Genomic DNA, 20,492 nt, shown 5'->3' on the forward strand with positions numbered 1-20,492 from the left:
ATGCAGCCTTTGCCAATTAGAAGGCTCTTCAAAGTTACAATTTCTGGAAATCACTACTCTTCCACGTCCCAATGAAAATCTATAACCTTTAGATTCTCCTGAATAACCAACAAATCTCAAACACTGTGTTTTTGGTTGGTTTTTCCTCCTTTGAGCCTGAGGAATATGCACGTAGGCAAACGTTCCAAACGTACGCAAGTGCTTTAAGGAAAGATATCTCTCATACAGCAAAAAATAAGGAACTTCATTCACAGCTGAATTCCAGTGTCTATTTGTAAGAAACACTGCTGTTAACATTGCTTCACCCCAAAAGTGGGATGGTACATTAGCATCCTGCAGTAGGCTATCCTTCAAAACCTTCAGAACGCCAACCTTGCGCTCAGCTACGCCATTTTCTGCAGACACACCAACATTTGTTAATCTGTGGAAAATGCCTTTTCTACGTAGCCAGTTTTGAAACTCATTGCTTACAAACTCACCCCCTCTGTCCGTCTGCAAACTCCCTACTTTGTGCCCATGTTTTCTCTCAACAAAAGCCACAAACTCTTTGAAATGAGAGAAAGCTTCAGATTTCTGTTTAAGCAAATAACAAAACGTGAAACGTGTTTTATCATCCACTAACACAAACATAAATCTTGCTCCACCTTCACTTAAAGGAAACGGACCAGCCAAGTCAGCGTGCACAAGATCAAATGGTTTTTTAGCAATTCTGCTACTTTTCCTAGCAATAGGTGCAGATTTTATCTTAGATTGCTTACATACAGTACAATCAAGAAACTTTGCACACTTCTTGAATCTCAAATCTGGATACACTTTTGCCATTTTTGACAAACATTTCCTTCCAGGGTGACCAAGCACTCTGTGATAATAATGTATACAATCATCATGCAATAACACATTGCCAGTGCAACTTCCAATTAACACATCTTGTTTAGGAAGCATTTCATACAATTGATTAACCAATTTCACTCTAGCACACTCAATCCCCTCTTTACTGACATAGCACTCAGAACCTTGGAATACAACAGTATACCCAAGTTTAGTTAATACAGGGACACTGAGAAGAGAATAATCAAGTGTAGGCACACAAAATACATCAGAAACCACTTCCCCCAAACAAGGAATTAACACTTTACCTTGCATGGTTACCTTAGCTATAGAACCATCAGCCAAGTTAACTTGTTGAATTTTAGGCTTGCAGTTGGTCAGTAACAACTGCTCATTGTTTACAATGATTTCACTACAAGCAGAGTCCAACAACCACTTATCAGTACAATGTTTATTTCTGTTAGACATCAAGGCAGACACCATTCTAGTGCTTGCTTGCTTTTTAACAAATTGTCCTTTTCCACGACGAGGAGCCTTTCTGGAACTCTCAGTAGGCTGATTTTTCATAGGACAGTCTTTTAGAAGATGTTTGGTAGACTGACAACGAAAGCATTTCCTCACCATGCACGCAGTCTCTGTGCCAGTAGAAGAGCGCTGCTTTACGTTATCAAGCCTCTTCTTTGATGGTAATTGTAAATCCCTCGAACATTGAATTTCTTGCAATCTGTTTGTAAGGTAATCAACGGTAAGATCTGCAGGTGGTAAGATATGCACAGCTTGTACAAGCATATCAAACAAATCATCCAGACTCGAAAGTATTATACATGCTTTTTGATTCTCGGGAAGCTGCATATTCCGATCTGCCAACTCAGCAAAGTTTTCATCTTGTTCAGATGCTCAATCACATTAGCACCTTGCTCCAATTTAAGGTTATACAACTTAAATTGACAACTTTGACAAACTTACGATGGCAGCTGAAGTCTGTCTCGCATAGATTTCACACAATGCCACCCAGCATCCATTAGCAGTCTCCAAATTACGAACATGCACGAGTTCTGAAGACTCAAGTCCCAATATAAGATTACCATATGCACGGTCAAGCAAAACTCATTCGGCATCTGTAGGAGCCGCTGGCGCAGGATTGTTTACAACTTGCCAGAGCCCTTCTTTCATGAAGAAAGATTTCATCTTTATACTCCATGTCTGGTAGTTCTTTGAATTCAATCTTTCAAACGGAAGACTCACCGTTGTCGTTGCCATGTTTTATTCTTTATAACAGGCACTTGACACAGAAAGAATCCAAACTTCAAACGAAACGTTGACCAGATGCTCACAAGCAGGGTGATAAATCCATAAATCTCCCGTCACTTAGGAACTTCAGTCCTGGCTTCCAGCACAGGCATCCACGGCAAAACACGCCTGAAATTTCACGCCTGGGTTAGCACACGCCTGGGACCACAGTCCTGGGACTAGCACTCCTGGAACCATAAGGCTGGGACAACACTCCACGCCTGGGCCGGCACAGCACCACGGGCCATAACCTGGGCCCATAACCTGTCGTGCAGAGTGATAATTACAAACACTCCTGTTTGTGCAGAGCGCAGCAAAAACTCCAGGAAAATATTAGCCATAAAAGCAAACATATCAACAGTGCAGCTATTCACAATGCAATGTCCATTTCTTGTTTCCCAAAGAAATCCAGTCAAAAAATATATACTACCTGGTGTTTATTGATAAAAATGCAAAAACTCCATAAAATGCAAATATCATACAAAATATAAAGAAAAACACATCTTCTCATTATATTGTAGCATCCAAGACTTATTAGCAACACAAGCTTAACAAAATCTCTAGCTACAAACTCTTAGAGAAGCGGTACACTACTTGGTAATTTGTTACAACTACGTAGCCCATAAAACCTACATAGTGGTTAACACTAAAACAACTAACAACTACTCTGAGAGGCTGAACATTTTCCTCTCCTTGTATTATAGCTCTATGCCACCCCCACTGGGTAACTACCATATACACTCTAAGAGGTGGCAGTAAATAGCACAATACACAACACACAATAACAGGTGTTTTTCACATGATCTCTGTAGCCAAAATATTATTTGTTATTGTTGTAAAGATAACGGGATGAATCCTTTCCCATGAGAAAGAAAATCCTGACAGTAGAGGCATTTGTTTGAGATTTAAAACACCCTTTTGGCCTTTGAGGAAGATTACAAATGTCAGCAAGGAAATCCTTGTTTCTTGAATCTGAATAGGAGAGCAATTAGGTATCGGTTAGAAGGAAGATTCTTGCTAGAGGTTGTAGCTAATAAACATAGCTGGACTGAATTGGCATTGTCTCTTGGAGTTCCTTGGGCTAGGCCTGACATCAATTTTCCCAGACTAAAACCCCAGTTCTCAAAGTCATCCAGCCACGACAGTGTGAATTCCTCAGGGAGGTGCCAGTCTCATCCTCTTGTTCCTCCCATACTGTTCTGGCGAACTAAGAAAATGTTTATCTCCCTGAGGCTGGCCTTCATAATTCCATTCCATCACAGATCCAGCCTCTGCAGTCCTTTTAATCTAACCACAGATTACGAGTTTTGTCCTCTAGGATGCCAGGTAATAATAGCCCTGCTCATTAAATTCTTATTATTGTTTGGAATTGAGTAGGAATAGCCTTACGTGCAGATTCTTTTCTGACCAGCTTTTCAGGGTAATCCCCCACAAAGTAGAAGGAAGGTGGGAAAGAAGGAATGTCTTCCTTTTGAAGCTGAGATGAGATTTTAAACATGTATGGTTTGGCCACATGGTGGAGCCTTTGAAACAAGCCAGGACATTTTACATGGAAGAATCAAAAAGCATTGGGGGCATGGAAAGGCCACCTTTCTTCCAAAAGAAACCCAAAGGGAAACACCGCGAAGGGCTTCCTATTTTTAATATTAAAAAGGGGCCCAATGAAATGCAGTTCAGCAATTTTTTAAAAACGGGAAACTCTGAAGGACTAAAAATTGAATGGACACTCCCGCCCAGGGGACTTTTGAGATTGCTTGCTGTTTGAATTTGTCCCCCATCTTCCCAACCTAACCTTTCAGCCCCAACTTTCTCTGGTGGTTTCCAGTCAAGCTAACTCAGCGGGCCCTACCCTGCTTGACTTCCAGGTATGAAGAAGATTAGCCAGCGACTACCTCTTACTGGGGCTTTCACCGTAATTTAGAACTAATGACTTCCCATGACTTAAGTGTCATTCAAGCCTTTGCTTCAACATTTGGTGGGTTCCTAGTCTGGAAATAGTTCCCCAAGTGAAGGCTGGAAGCTCTGGAGTTACAAAATGAACAGTGCGGGAAGCCTTTGTGGATTTTATGAGGAGGATAAACATCTGGTCTCGGCTTCAAATGATCTTTTGGAATTGGCAAAGGCTGCAAAGGACTAAAAATTCACTCTGTTGCGTTGGTCAAATGGCTACTTGTCAGAAACGGCTTTATTCTTTAAAATACATGAATTGTGCCAGGCCTGTAATTGCAATATGTCTTGTTCATGCAAGAAATAGGCATCAAAGCGGTTCCTTTAATTGGGGCCAGTTAGCAGGCAGTCATCGGGATTGAACAAACCTGTAACCAAGTTAAGCCGATATGTGCAAGTAGCAGGAGTTCCACGTTACGATTTTCTTTGAGTTCTGCTTCAATTGGTCATTGAGTCAAGTTAGTCTGAAATCTGCAATTGCCCCATATTCATTGGTAAATGTGTAAAATGTGGGTCTGAGCTGAGATTTCATAAGCATTTGTTTCTGCAAATATACTAAATATTTAATTGTATGCCTAAGGTTTGTTTTTTGTTAAAACTTCTCTCTCCAGTTAATTGGATGGAACAATGGATAAACCCCCTGCCAAACATCCCATTGAGTAAAACGGATCTTGATCTCATTCCCACTTTTGCGATTTTTTCAATTCATGGGCTCCAGGTTGGAGAATGTTGTTTTAAGATTGTTCTGACTAGATTGTCTGTCATCCCCTCTCCTGCCTTCATCTTGCATGAAATAATTGGATTTTAAAAGCTAATTTGAAGAATTGACATCTGGAATAGAATTGGAATGCAATGAGCATAGGCAGTGGGTTTTCAAACATTAAGGTTTATATTTCTCCTAAAGCATCTGAAGTCAGAAACAGTATCATTGTATACAATATATACAATGTGATATATATATCGACAAATATATATATATATATATATATATAACCACAAAAATCCACAAATATTTAAATGAAATTATATGTATATGTATATATGTATATAGGCTTTCATTTAAATATTTGTGGATTTTTCAAGGCTGCCTCTGATATTTTGTTTATAAAATTAAACAACATCGAAATGCCTTGCTTGTCCTTCCTTCCTTCCTTCCTTCCTTCCTTCCTTCCTTCCTTCCTTCCTTCCTTCCTTCCTTCCTTCCTTCCTTTCTGACATTTTAAACAGCCTTTCCTGTGACTGGGGCTCCTAATAACAAAACGGTGGTAGGTATTTATTACATCTCTTAGCCTATCATTTTCTCCATATCCAAAAAGTACATTGTTTGAAGGGGCTGCATTGCAGTAAAATGGTGATTTGCTGCCTAGGAGACTGTCTGAAGAATCAGCAACCATTTATTTATCCTGCCCCACTGCTGACCTTGCTTCTTTATGGACACTCTCTCTTTGTTTAAATGCGGATGTTCTTGAGCACGTGTATATAAACTTCAATAGCTGTTTGCAGATTAATTTGGGATCAATGCAGAGGTCAGAGGCCAAAATGAATAAGTAATTGACATGAAGAGAATAAATTACGGCCCGTTCGTTGGCTATTTATGGATGGCCTGATCTCGTCATCTTAATTTATGGATCCAGCACTGAAGAACTGTAAAGGATGTTGTGTGAATCCCAGCATTTTGCTACGACTTGCAGTTCTACAAGAATTTGGTAGAGTCATGTAATCATTGAAGGTGAACGTTCAGCAGTGGTGTGAGCTGCAACAAAGCAGCTCTTGCAAATCTAGTGTCTCCCTGGATTTCTGCAGTTAATGGAAACAGGAAAAAAAAAAAGCATAGCAGAAAAGGCCTTTTATTGTTTCACTTGTTCAAGGGTAAACTTGTGCCTGGTCGCTGTTTGCCCTGCACCAAGGTTAGAACTTTTCCTTGCCAGACATTTTGACTAAGTGTCCTCCTAAGCACAGAGGACACAGGAGCAAAGGTTGAAACATTGCTTGCAGCCACGCGTGTCTCTGGTATGCCTTTCATCCATCTGGGAAATGGCACAAGACAGAACATGCAGACAGTGACTCAAGGAGGTCACCTTGATGGATGCTCAAGGAATCCTGAATTCTTTACAGACCTATTACCTGAAGCTCTCCTGAGCTGGAAGAAGGTGGGGATTTTTTGTCCTGCTTCGTCCTCTGGCAACGGGGATGAAAATTATCAGTTCATTGTTGACACAGCTTGACCACAGATATTGAGAAAGAATAAAGAAAAGACAATAATTTTTATTATAAGCATTCTTCCCCCCCCCAACAAAAATCTTGGCAGTGAGAAAAGGTACTGATCAAACCAGATTCTCTGCCCTAGTATTTGATGCTGAAATTTTCAGAACCTTCCAGCACTTTGAAAATGAAAATAATTGGGAAACATGAGGCAAAATGACTTTGCATCCATTCTTCTGTAGCATGGAGAAATGTGTTTCCTTACTCCACTCAGATGGCTCATTTAGCAGAATGCTACCTGATATATCTTAAAATCTTTCCCTCCCACCTCTGCTTACTGTACTCCCTTTTCAGGTAAGTGGGCACACATCCAAACAAAGCACTAATTTCAGCTATTCTTCCTTTTCATTTCCTAAGAAAGCTCTATGTGTAGAGCTACCATATCTTGCTTGCAAAAATCCAGATGATCATTAGGTGAGAGGAAAGAGTGGTTTAACGTATCTCTCCTCTCTGCTGTCCTCCAGTGAACATCTGCATTTTCATAGCACTGAGAGGGTACTGTTGCTAATTTGCACACTGGAAAGAATGACAGTGCTGGAGTCTGGCCCTTTACTTGGCTGCCTGCCAGTGCCAGTTTGTTTAAAAAATGCATTTCTGTTTTTAACGTTTGGTGGAGCAGGAAGCTTAGTGTATGCCAAGGGCACATGTCCATGGGAACATTGGTGCCTGAGTCATGTTGGAGACTCAGGAGATACAGTTTGCCTCTAATAACGGGGGCAATTTGGACCTGTTGAGCTCCATGAATTAACTGAGAAACTAGGCCTGAATAGAGTAAGCAGGAAGGAGAGAAGTCACAGGGAAACGACAGCACAAGCATGTGCTTGCACACTCTCCACAAACAGTTTGCAGCAGGAGACTGAGCTGAACCGATTTTGTAATCCAAGAGCCTTAAGGGAGCCCACGCTGTCTGCTGTTTGCATTTGGCAGTGCCTGTGTACATGCTGCTATCGTGCAACAACTGGCAGACACATTTAATTATTAAATGCGTTTGTGTTTGGCGTCGGGAGAGGAGGGAGCAGAATGGCTAGGCGTTTGCTGCCATTGTTCCTTGCAGCATTTCAGAGTGCGCATCACAGCGGTGTGGCTTAACAGAGGGTACACTGAGTCCCAGAAGAACTCACTTCATGCCAGCATCCAAGGCACCTTTACATCTTTTTTGGCAGGGGTGGGATAAGCATCGGGATGAATGTCCTGCCGAAAGATCAGAGAGCTGTTGTGCTGAAGAGGATAAGACATGTCATCCTAAACTCTCATCCTGTCCTGGCCGGCCAGCTATCCGATGTATTATTCTTGGCGGAAGACTGTTTTGCAGATGCTGGTTGGCTGACGAACTATTATTTCCCACCTCCACCTAAGATAAAGCCACATCCCATGAGTCCACTAATGAACTATCAAGGCCAGACAGATTGTATCAACACCAAAAGGAACGAGGAAGGAGGTTTACGCGCTCTGGCTCTGTGATAGATTAAGCAGGAAACTCTCTTTTTTTCCCCCAGAACCAAATGTTCGGCAAACTTCAAGAGCAAGGCCAATGTTGGGGGATCAAGGGGGTATGCTGGGATTTGCCAAGGCGTTCTGGTGCCAATAAAAATGGTGGGTGAGGAAAGGACTTTGGTTCATGTCAACTTAAGCTATCCTGGTTTTATTACTGTATGTGTTTAATTCTGCTCCCAGAGGAGCTCAGAGAATGTGACAATATGAATAATCTTCAATAAAACAATTTAATGTTTTTTAAACTTAATAAAACATTTTTTTTTTAAAATGGAAGTACACGGGGAGGTCAAAAAAGTCAAGATGGCAAGCACAATCATGCAGTTGCATGTAAAAAAAGACAAGGCTTCAATCTCATGGTTTTGTGGCCCTTTCCCTGCAGATGCTCTCAGAAGAACAATAATTAAGACTTGATCTCATTTTTAAAAAGTTTGCTCTGATTGGGCCCTGGTAGCTCTCAATTAGCATCAGATGAATAAAGGAATACCGTCTGGTTTAACTCTAACTTGTGAACTGTGGACAGAAGGGCTGCATTTAAATGTGAATAATAAAAATGGTCTATGATAATAAAACATCAGTCCGTCAGTAGAAGAGTTGGGTGGATGTCCCAGAGAAATGGATTAAAGGTGGACAGCTCCAACAAGGCTGTCGGGAAGGAGAGAGGGAAGGGCTGAAGAAAAGAAAATGACATTGAGAAGGGTGGAGATGGGAGACAGAAGGAGAAACTACAGGTTTAGGACAGTAGCGAGCCATCGTTCACAAGCTGGAGGCCATATGCACGTTTCCCTCAGCCAAGGTCTTCTGCAGGCCAGACATCCTCCGATGGGGGAGAAAGAAAGCCATAAAGCATTGTTTAAATGTTGCCTTTTTCTAATCCAGCTGCAGTAATGGATGAATTGGCTAGATCGATTGAAAAGCCTTTTGTCTGATGAAAAAGCCAGCCCTGATTAATCAGAGGGCAGATTTAACACTGGCAACTCACAATTATTTTAATAAAACTATCTGAAAAACAAAACAGGGGTATTGGCTGGCCTTTCAGAAGAGGCATCCTCTTTTTCGAAACGTGGGGCCAAAGGGCAAATCGTCTCATGTGCTGCCAATTTAAAGACACAAGCTTCATAAAAATAAAAGGAAGGCCATTGGGTCATGTAGATGATGGTGGTGTTGATTGAAAGTAACAATTTAACCTATTATTAAGACGACAGTCCTCAGGATACTTACTAGGAAGGGAGATCAATGGGATTTCGAACTAGTTAAGATTGTGTTTTATAATGGTTTAGTCACGCTTTATGAGTCTAGAGCAGGGGTCCTCAAACTTTTTAAACGGGGGGCCAGTTCACAGTCCCTCAGAATGTTGGGGGGCCGGACTATTTATTTATTTTCTATTAAACTTGTATGCTGCCCATCTCCCCCAACGGGCGGCTCTGGGCGGCTCACAATAATAGTTTGAAAAAAATATGAATGAATTCTTATGCACACTGCACATATTTTATTTGTAGTACAAAAAAAAACCAGGAAAAAAACAATGCAATAATTAAAATAAAGAACAATTTTAACCAACATAAACCCCGCCCTGCATTGGTGGTCAGTGTCAGTAAATGTTATCCTCCCCCCATCCCATCCCCCCCGCCCCCTGCCCCCCGCATTATTGGTCAGTGCCAGTGGCCATTCTCCTACTTGAGGGGCAACCGCACAGCCCAAATGGAGAAAGTAATAGGGCGCCCTGGACCCCCCCATCACCCTGCACAGAGGATCCCTCCTGCGGAGTATGAGGAAGTATGAGTTGAAGTGCCCCTGTGGTTGTAAGTGTGGACGGGCTGCCAAGTGCCCGAATTTTGATCATGTGACTTCAGGAGTGCTGCAATAGCTATAACTTTGGGGACTGCCTGTACAAAGAATTTGAGATGATGGAACAGGTCTGGGCAAGGAAGAGGAGTTTGGATATAAATGCAAGGAACAGAAGAGAAGAAAAAGTGAAACAGAAACTGAGTACAATGCTTTCTGCGGTCCTGATAATTTGCAAAGAAGTAGGCTGACCTGATTTCCAAAAATAAAAACTTGGATATACGAATATTAAAAAATGCATACATGTATACAAATCTACAAGTCAATTTCCCCAAAGTCACAGGCAAAAATTACCAGAAAAAAAAAGGACACAGAGATGTTTAGAAGAGCTTCTCTGGAATGAAGCAATTTTAAGTAGTTCCAAACATTCCTGTTCCCTGTTGTGCTTTTACACTCTGTGAAAAATTATTTCCAGGTCAAATTAATTTAATAAATGACTAACAATCAATTGACCACTCTCTCCATCATAAGGCTATCAGACCTGATCTGCAAAAATCCATTAGTTGTCAGCAAAGAGATACAGGAAACACTAACTTTGCTTCTTATTCTGGATTTCTGCAAACTAGTACTAATCAATCAGCCAGTGAAATGGATAATGGAATAGCTTCATTCCCATGTTCCCTTCCACCATAAGGTACCCCGAGGCTTGATGAGTAATGGAAAGACATCATTTCTTTGGCTACTTGTTCCCATACTGTTCTGCCTGCTCTACCTTGAGCCCTCCCATTAGTTCGAGGATGCCTTTCCCAAAATCAGGACTGTCCCTGTAAAACTGGAATTCAATCTTGGAAATAAATTTCAGGCACTGATAGTGCCTTCTGTTGACTAAAACCTAGTCATGGCAGCAGGTTATTGGGAATATTTTAATGACATTCCCAAAGAAATCCATTGTGTGGGTAAAACAGGAAGGAACATAAAATGCAAACCCCAAGCACCATGAGAACGGGGCTCCTGCCATTCTCCAAATAGGGCGCCTGTACTCATGCGACCTGGGGAAGACCAGATGGTTTCCGAGGGATTGCAAGAACGGGGTGGGCAATTGGGAGAAAGAATGATACAAGCAGCTTGGAGAACGACACACTGATCACCCTGCACGGAGGATCCTTCCCGCGGAGTACGAGGAGAGCCGCCGGACCCAGCATACCTGTAATGTAGAATAGTCCGGCTCTGCAATCTCCCTCCTCGTGCATTGCCTGCAGCTCCTGACACAGCCCCGACACTTCCGCTTCTGAGAGACAGCAGCAGCGGCCAATCAGGCAGGCAGGCCGGATAAATGACCCTGGTGGGCCGTATCCGGCCCGCAGGCCGTAGTTTGAGAACCCCTGGTCTAGAGGTTTTCTCCTCATTGATGGAGGGAAGACGAGTACCTCCCACTTTCTGCCTTTGTTACTGAAAATTTGGCAGTCACAAAATGTATACACAACTGTCCTGCTGCTTCTCTGAATGTCCAGCCAGGTGCAGCCCAAGCCAACTGGCTGTGGAGGGCAGATCCCAGTGCCCCGAGGGCAAAGGCGGCTAAAGTGGAGATCCCACTTTGGACCATGTCAGCAATCATATTTTTACTGAAGCTGGTGAGATCGTGCCCACAGCAAATGTTGTGTTGAAAGAAGAGGGAAAACACCACTATACAACTAGAAAAGCTAAAGATTGCTTTAAGCTGCCTCATATTGCTCTGGGGATGAAATGGAGGTAATGTCAGGAGGATGTGGCATTAAAAATAATGATTATTGGTCATGGTTGTGCTCTGGTTAGGGAAGCACGGCTATTAGCTTCATGTAGATGCTCTTCTAGGGAAGAAGAAAGAGCTGGCACTGTGTAATTTATGCAGCCTTGTTGCAGAAGAACTACGGACAGGATTCAAAACTTTGCAGCTCCTTACAAAAAAAAAAAATCACCCCACGAAGCCCAGAAGTGTGATCTGTTAGCTGAGCCTTATATATGGCAAATATACCTTGTTCATCTCCCTAGAATTTCCACCTGTCATCTTCCAAAGTAAGAGATGTTTTGGAGTCATGGTGTCTGAAAGATCACAAGAACTTTGCCCTTTCTAGTCTACTTTGGAGACCACCTCTTGGGGCAATCATCACAACAGCCTTGCAAAGAAGGCCTAGTTCAGCCCTTCTTCCCCAGGCCACCACTTGCTTTTTAAAAACAAGTATCTCTTTGACGCTTCGAGGACTCTGAAATCTGGGTTTTACACCGGGTTCTCAATTTATGGCTGTCTTCTGCAGGAATGGATAGAATCTGGGAAGAGGAGTCTCCTTGATGGCATATTACTTCATTACTATTCTTCTCCCATCTGCCTTTTACTGTAACCGGGCAATTTTAAGGCACCGTATTTCAACAGCGAGATCCTTTGCAGCTTCTCTTGAGAGAGAACTGGCAGCCGTTGAGGGAGGACGAGACTGACCCAGCCTCAGCTTGAGAAGCACAGCCGACTGCGTAGCCTGGAAAGACTTTGATGGGGGTTTTACATTATTACAGCTAGAGGCCTGACCCTTCGCTGCATAAAAGCGCGGCTCCGGTACATTCAAAACTCTTGTGGTGCAGTGAGACCCTGAGACCTGCACAGGTGCCTCCCGGTGTCCTTCAGAGTCTGCTTAAGCAGAACTGATGGAATTAGTTTAACAACTCCAGGAGGAACGGTACGATCTTCCTCCCCAGGCTATCAGAAACACATCACTTTGAAATTGCGCCAAGACCACATTTTTTTCTGCCTGCGTTAGCAACTGCCAGACCAGGGTCTCTCCTTCTGCCCCCTAGGCCCTAACCCTAACCCTAACTTCTAAAACGGGCTTTGCACGGTTTAGAAAAGAAATCCTGACCAAGAAAGGGAGCGTGGAGCTCAAATTGGACCACCCCTATTTGGCATCGCCTTGAAACTGGGGCCCTTACCAAAAATCTAATGTCAAATCCACAGCTCCACAAAGGTTCCCATGTCTGTTCAAGGATGGGGTCTGATGTATGCAAAGGTGCCTTAAAAACAAAATACAGTTTGAAATACCTACACACAGAGAGAGGTTAATTACATAAGGCCAGGAAACCATGGGGCATATTTCCCTTTGCAAATCTGATGCTTGCATATTTGATGAACAAAGAAAAGATTACAAGGCCCATTCAACTGCATCGTAGTGGTTCAGGGTTTCCGTATCTAAAGGAAACCAAATCCAGGTCAGTCTGTCCCCGAAGAGCATGAAACAATATTTCTCTTTGTTACCTATGGATCTCAAATAAAAAGAGTCTGAGAGTATCCAAACGGAGCGATGATAACCAAAGGCTTGGTTTTAAGACTTGCTTTCTAGAATGTTCCTTTCTAGAATTCCCATTTAGCTCATCTTCTAAAACATTATGTGCCCTAAATTTGATTGATTGATTAATTGGTGAGAGTTGGTGTCGACTCTTCGCAACCACAAAGATAAATTTTCTCCAGGAGGATCTGTCCCTAACCTGGTCCTTCAGGTCTTCTAACAGTGCCCCCATCACCACTGTATGAGTCCATCCATCTTGCTGCTGGTCATACCCTTCTCTTTCCTTCCACCTTTCCAAGCATTACTGACTTCTCCAGAACTGGGTCTTTGCATCATGGATCCAAAATGTGAGCCTGGTCATTGCTGCCTTGAGTGAGAACTCTGGGTCGATTTGTTTGATGATCCGTTTGTTTGTTTTCTGGGCGGTCCCCGGTATTCTCAGGAGCCTTCTCCAACACCAAAGTCCAAAAGCTTCAATATTCTTTCTATCATGCTTCAAAGTCCAACTTTCACTTCCAGCACCCTAAATTCAAACTGTGCGGAAGAAGGTAATGGTAAACCACTCCTGTATTTTTACTAAAAAACCACATGGATAGCAAATATGGATAGTGCACTGAATTAGAAGCTAGCCTACCACAAAAAAGACAACTGATTTCAGAAATTGCAAACGTATCCACAATTGGTCCCACTCCACCGGCGAAGCCGTATCAGGAGTTGCAATCACAAAGCAGCTGCTGCTTTCTCACAACAGACTTGTGAGGCTTATGCCTTTGAATAACATTTGTGAGTCAAAAAAGATGTTCCCAGACTCCTGATTTTTTGCTACCATAGACTAACACAGATCTCCTCCTACAATGTCTGCAACAAGAGGCACAGTGTACCCAGCTGTCTTGGCAAAGCAGATCCCTGATTCTGGGAAATCCACTTAATTGGGACCCAGCATCCTGAGCACCAGAAATGTTAAGTGCCTTATTAAAGCTGTCCGTTAGCCAGGCAACCACAATTTCCCAACTCTAAAAGGGATATCCATGGATAATGTGGGTGCTTCTTCCAGACTGGAATGTCTTCTGTCTTCATTGTGGATGGAAGATGAAACCTGTCCAATCTGAGCCCAGCTGGGAATGGGGCACTTTGAGAAGTGGAAAGGAGGAATGAGAAATCACCCCACAATCACACTCCCTGAAGGCTTGTTTTTCATCCTGAAAAGCTTTGCTCACTTGTTCTGCAAGAGCAATGCTTTTCTACACAGCAAGGTGTAAGGGGATGATGTTCGTGGACCTCAAGAGATGAATCCTTTGAATAAAAATGCAGAGCCTTTCATAACCATGCACAATTCAAATCAGATGACACATCAAAACTCTGGGAGCTATGAAAAGATCCAAATGTTTGCAGCGCAGAAAAGCTCATAGCTGAAGAACTTCAGAAACAAAGAAAGGCAAGCAATGTATTGACACGAGCCCATCTTAGCACTTCCCACACTTCCTTGCTCAATTTTGTGGATCTTAATAGCGTCGACTGTTTTGGACATATTACTTCCCCTCACTTGACTTAGGAAGTGGCTTTATGATGTTATTAACAATATGATCCAAGACTTGGAGAAAACAGTTCTGTCGGTGGGATTATGAGCCAAGGAAACTTGGCCAGACTGCAGAAACCGGAAAAGATTAAGTAGCAACTGGCTAATTTTCTGCCCACCTTAGGAGATTTGGCACCAAACGAGAGCCTGCTGATTTGTTCCAAATGAATGAGATGGCTGGTCAAAGGGAGGCTCTCAAAAGTCTTCTTCATGGGGAGATTCTGTTCCCCCTCCCCTCCCGAGGAAACTGAGCCTTTCTGGCCAAGTATCCGGTACTGACTTTGTTCAAAGAGATAAACCCTGGTTTATTTTAGCTTTGTGAAACAAGTCAAAATGGGCGGTTTCACACATTATTTGCTTGGTGATCTCAATGAAAAATAAACAACACAGAAGCCTCCATTTCAGACTATTCCCAAATTTTGCAAGATCATAAGCAACATGGCATTCCAACAGAAGGGAATATCTGTAGCTCAGGGTTGAATTGTGGAGTCCTTGGTGCTCTCTGAGCTTGGTTGTTTGCTTGCAGACGTTTCATTACCCGACTAGGTAACATCATCAGTGCTAGTGTGTGGGGGTTTGCTCCCTGTTTATATACAGTAGCTTGGCCTGCCAGTGTTGGTGGGGGTATGTTTTTTTTGGGTGTGGATAAGCAGGGATTAACACCAGACAAACAATCAAGCAGAAAACAATACCCTAATCAAGGAGATACCATGGAGAAAACCACACCCCCACCAACACTGGCAGGGCAAGCCACTGTATATAAACAAGGAGCAAACCCCCACTCACTAGCACTAATGACATTACCTTGTCAGATAATGAAACATCTGCAAGCAAACAACCAAGCTCAGAGAGCACCAAGGATGCCACAACATGGCATTCTTTGTTTTTGAAGGAAGTGCAATGTGTGAGGCTGTTACAATGGTAGATTCCTACACAAGGTTAGCCATAAATCGTGGTTAATGACTGAATCCATGCATCCTGCAAAATCATCCTTCCCCAACTTGGTGATCTCCAGACACTCTGGAGTTCAGCTTCCAGAATTACATAACACGTTTCTCAGTCAGGCTGATGAAGAATTCAAAGAACCTGAGTCCAAAACATCTGGAGGCAGCAGAACAGGAAAGGCCATGCTAAACTGAAACTGAAGAAACCACATTATGACTTAATGTAAATGCAGCTACTGCTGCTCCTCTGAAGGACCGTAACTGTGAACATGCCCTGGGAGCATCTTAGCTTCCTCAGTTTCTTGGGGAAGAAGCCATGCTATTTAATTTCCCATACATAAGGAAAAGAATTCTTAATTAGCCTTATTTTACCTAAAAACAGAAGTGAAACAATGTGTTCTATTGATGGAGTCCAGCAATCTCTCTTGGTTTTTCTTGAAAAAGGAACTGAACTGGATTTGCAGGATGGAAGAACATTGAAGAGACTAGTGTTGGCCAGATGTCAGTGATTAAAATTGGTCTCAGAAGATGGCTGGGTGTGCTGATGACTTGCAAACCAGTGAATATGACATTGGCCTGGACTTTGTGCTCCCCAATTCCCCGAGTAGCAAAGTGTCCCTCGTCACATCCTTTCTTGATCTTTTGGTTTATTGGATTGGATAGGAACTTTTCCTCATCAAGGGAGGGTGAATCTCTCCTTTGGATCACCAGGTGAGCAGTATCCATCCCATTAAAAAGGCTTGGGCAAGCTCTGAGGGAGGGGGCAGCAGGGCCGTAGCAGGGGAGCAAGGGGGCTGAGAGGAGATGGGTCCACACCACCCCCATGGGTGGAGTGAGGAGGAGTGTAAGGGGGGATTTATCATTTTAACTGCAATGTGCCTCATTTAGGACTAACTGTAATCCTCTTTCCCACCTCAACCTGATGGGGGATTCTTCTGTCTGCTGGCAGCCGTCATGGGCAGGGCAGGCTTCTGGTTTGCAAGTTGTCCACCCTCAACATGCAGCAGCCGCCCACAAGCATCTTTCCTGCCTGTTCTTGCCCGCTGCTCAAGCATCTTCCTTTTGTGCTGGCTTCCCTTCACCCAGCTGCTTTCCCCATACATGCAATTTCCATCTGGCCCCTGTGGGATATTGCACCAAGCCCATGTCCCTTCCTTGGATGTGCAAAAACATTCTTCCCGTGGTGTTCTTTGCATCAGGATTTGCCCTGGGAACACAGCTGGAATAGCAGTCTACAACTGTAAGGTAAAAATAAGGGAGGCTGGGAAGCTGTGCAGAAGGATGATAGTCCATGGTAGATCTTGATGAGGACATGAGTGTGGGGAGTAGAAAAGGGTCTTATTCCATCCGTTTATCATGCCCAACCAGGAGAAACCTCGAAGGGCAGCAAATCCATCCTTGGGTTGCTAAGCAGAGGATTGGTCACATATTATCCCAGGCCACATTTGCACTTCAGTGCTGTACATGACATTCACCACAGCTTTTAATGACATCTAGCAAAGTGTCATAACCTCCGGCTAAGACAGGTAAACATTTGCAGGATTCACCGCTTCCATATCAGCCATCCATCCAAACCACAAAGTCAGGGACACCAGAGTGATAACACCAACCACCAGCAGTTGCCTGCTTGTGGCCTGCAGGATTGTCCTCACTGAATGTTCTTGCAGCCAGCAGCAGTGCAGTAACAATCCAGATGTGGGCAATTCATCAGAGGGAAGCAGCTGTTGCAGCATGGGGGGAGCAAGCCAGCCGAACCAGAGAACCCACAGTTCCCCTCTTCCTTTAGAGGGGATAAAAAAATGCCAAGATGATCCGAGCGTGCTTAGTATTTAGCACACTGGTTTGCACTTCTATCCTCTTAGAAGCCATGTGCCCCCCTTGTTTCTGGGAAGGAAGGAAGGAAGGAAGGAAGGAAGGAAGGAAGGAAGGAAGGAAGGAAGGAAGAAGAGAAGATCAGAGGAAAGTGCGCGGCCGGGGCTCGGGGCGCGCACGCGTCTGGGTCCGGGCGCGCGGGCGCGCCCCCGGGCGCTGAGTCTTCGGAGCCTACGCGTGACTCGCCTTCCCACCGTCTGGGCGCCCGCTCCTGCCGAGGCGAGCGGGGCCGCGCGCGCCGGGAAAGGGGCTGCCCCGGCCGGGAGCGGCGCGTGCAGCCCGGGGCTTCTCCCTGGCGCGCGCCGCAGCCGAGCATCCCTTGGCACATTCTCTCCGGGCGGCGGCGCCCCACTTCGCCGCTGCCAGGCGTGCAAAGCCGGCGGAGGCGAGGAACATGGCGACAGGCGGCAGCAGCTGCTGCGCCGCCGGGAAGCCCAGCTCTGTCCCGGCCGCGGTCCGGCGGCTGCCGCCGCCGCCGCTGCTGCTGCTGCTGCTGCTGCTGGCGGGGCCCCTCCGGCCGCCCGCCGCCGCCGCCGCCGCCACTTCCCGGAGGAGCCTGCTGTTGCATCGCGCGCTGACCGCGCGGACCCAGGATCGCGGCTTCGCGCTGCTGCGGGCGCAGGATCCCTTCGGCGCGGGGCAGCCGCCGCGGGGCCAGCAGCTGCGGAGGAGAAGGAGCGCCCAGCCGCCGCCGCCGCCGCCGCAGGAGGAGCCGGTGAAGGTGTACGGCCAGGTGAGCGGCCCCCGGGCGCCTCTCCTCCGCGCTCTCCTGCCGGCGGCGCGATCCTGCTCGCCAGCCTCCCCCGCTCCTTCCCCAGCTGGCCTAAAAACCAGCTTTTTCTCCCGGCTGCTGCGAAGCAAAGCAAAACGCCGAATCTGGACGGAGGAGGGGGCGCCCTCGGAAAACGTCCTTGGAAGGTCCTCTTTGCCGCCAAATGCCTCCCCCCCTTTTTTTTTGCATTTGCACCCGCAAGGGCTGGCGTTCGTTTTCTTTTGGGGAGGGGGTCTGATGATGTTTGTGAGAAGGTGAACCACTGTTCAGTGGTCCCTCTGTCCCCTTCCCCCTTTGGCGCTGCTTGAAGAGGGGCCAGTTTCCCTGCAGTCGCCAAGAAACCTGCCTAGTACTTCAGCTTACTTTATCTTGGGGCGGGTGTGTGGAATCACAGCTAAGTGACTCCTGTTCAGTTGCAAAGGGAGTGAGGGTGATGGTCGAAAATGAGGTGTGGAAGTGGTGGGGGCAGGGTTGCAAATCTACAGGCATGCAGATATTTAAATGTAAAATCCTTGGTCCATGGTGCAGTGCAGAAGGAGCATTGCAAGGGTGGTTTGGACAGGGGTCCAGTGAGACCTTGGCCCAGGCGGCATGAACCGTTTGTTTTCATTCTTGCAGCTCTCCCCAAGCGCTTGGGTGGACTGGGAGGTGTGCTTCTTTGGGGGGAGGCAGCCTGAAAAATCTGTGCTAATCAAGCCTGCTTTGCAAATGGACTTCATGGTCTGCCTTTGGCCTGTAGGAAGAACTGGAAGTCCCAGTTTTTATGGGACTTGATTGCCGGTGGTCTGCAAACAATTCCTCCTTTCCTGTTAGGACTGTCATTTTTATTGCAACCTGCAGCTGTCCAGATGGTGCGGAGGTTCGTCACCTAAGAGTCCCATCAGCCATGGCAAGCAGTATTGGGAGCTTGGTTCCCACCTTATCTTAGATGCTGATGTAGCTTTTGGCACTTCCCGCCTAAGAACAAGGAAACCCAGGGTTGTCATCCAACACGCGTAGCTGGAATTCCTTGTGCAAGAACAATAGGGGTATTCTCTCAAAACTTCTCAATCTCTGTCCCAGGACAAGGTCATTCGCCTCATTTGCAGACACGTGTTGTCTCTGCTGAGCCCGTAAGAGATCTCAAGTCCTGGTCTTCTCCTTTTTCTCCGTGACATAATAGCTGATGGGAAATTAAAAGGGAACTATCTTTAAATTTAGGGAGGATGGAGAAGAGTTGTGAGGAAGAGGGGAACTGCAGTTCCATGCTGAAATGAAAGAGTTACTTGCGTTTCTAACAGGCAGCCGGAACTATTGTCAGAAATGGCAACCACTATTTTTAGGAAAGATGGGAAAGAGTGTGAAGAACACAGTAGACTTTCTGTTTGCTTAAAAGTGCTCCTGAGGTTCCTGCTAAATTATCCAGATCAAGATTATCCTTTCCCTAGGAGTCCAGAGCTGTATGAAAATGTGGAATAAGCAATGTTTCCCTCTGCTTCTTTTTGTGTGTGTAATAAAGTCTGAGCCATCCCATATTGTAGAGGAATGAGAACTAGGAAATCCATTTCAGAACTAGACTACTTTTCCTAGGCCAAGCTAATATGTAAATGTGATGGGAGCCAAGAAAAGCCCTTCGCCATGATAGAAAGCCATTTCCCTACTTTATGAAGGAATGGTGACTGGGAAGGGAAACAGCCTTTTTTCAAAGGGTGATCTGTCTGTCTCATGGTCATCATTCCAACTTCAAGAGCACTGATTTCCTATTAAAAAAAAAAAAAAAAAGACTCCCAAAGGCCTATGTAGTCTGGCATTCAGTTCCCCTGGTAGCCAAATGGATACCTTTGAAATTCAGCCACAAACCAACATCAACAGGTTGGTGTCACATGACTGTAGTACTAGAGGTCATATCATAGATCCGCCTTCTTCACACTGGTGTGTGCACTTCCAATATGAATACATTCCTTGTTGGCTAGAAATAAAAATCCAGTATTTCAGGTTGGATCAAGCTGACATTGGCCAACACAGTTTCAACATTAGCCTTTTTTAGCATATTCCGTTCTTTGCGTTAGGGTTTCTCTGTTCTCATGATTCCAGAACGTCAGCAAACAATAATATATGGGCCACCAGAGATGCCTGGAGAACATTTTTAGACAGGTGAGTTGCTTGCTGTGACAGTCTTTATTTCTCAGTGACGTGTTCAGAATGAGACTGGATCTCCTCTTCTGCAATCAGCAAAATTACAAAGCTTATCTTTGCAATTTCTGTGTTTTCAGGTGGAAAACTTTCCACAGCCAAGTTGTTCCTTGCATCCATTGTGGGCTTAGATTTTTTTTTTAAAGCCTCTAAACCAACATGGACAGGATGGTGTCCTTGTAGAAAGAAAACAAATCTGAAATTCCCATTTGCAATTTCATCATAATGCTCAGTCTTGTTATTCA

At 44.8% G+C, this 20,492-nt stretch overlaps 1 protein-coding gene and 1 long non-coding RNA gene across 3 annotated transcripts in view; one reads left to right on the forward strand and one right to left on the reverse strand.

The window, feature by feature from the left end:
• Positions 1-2,245: 2,245 nt before the first annotated feature.
• On the reverse strand, positions 2,246-10,879 carry LOC148216192 (uncharacterized). The gene is made up of 3 exons (XR_015795830.1): positions 10,808-10,879; positions 6,190-6,285; positions 2,246-2,382 (listed from the first exon to the last, which is right to left on the reverse strand). It is a non-coding gene; the product is annotated as an uncharacterized LOC148216192 (long non-coding RNA).
• A 6,643-nt stretch (positions 10,880-17,522) lies between these two features.
• The window catches only part of SORL1 (sortilin related receptor 1), a 78,049-nt gene continuing 75,079 nt past the window's right edge, over positions 17,523-20,492 (forward strand). For both annotated transcript variants that reach the window (XM_088138995.1, XM_088138996.1), the window contains exon 1: positions 17,523-18,036. In XM_088138995.1, coding sequence (XP_087995121.1) covers positions 17,698-18,036 — 339 coding nt within the window. In that variant the 5' untranslated portion in view covers positions 17,523-17,697. The remainder of the gene's footprint in view (positions 18,037-20,492) is intronic.

Source organism: Python bivittatus, unplaced genomic scaffold (assembly GCF_059951505.1).
Source record: "Python bivittatus isolate LINGU-HERP-01145 unplaced genomic scaffold, Pbiv_v1 ctg000320_np1212, whole genome shotgun sequence".
NCBI lineage: Eukaryota > Metazoa > Chordata > Lepidosauria > Squamata > Pythonidae > Python > Python bivittatus.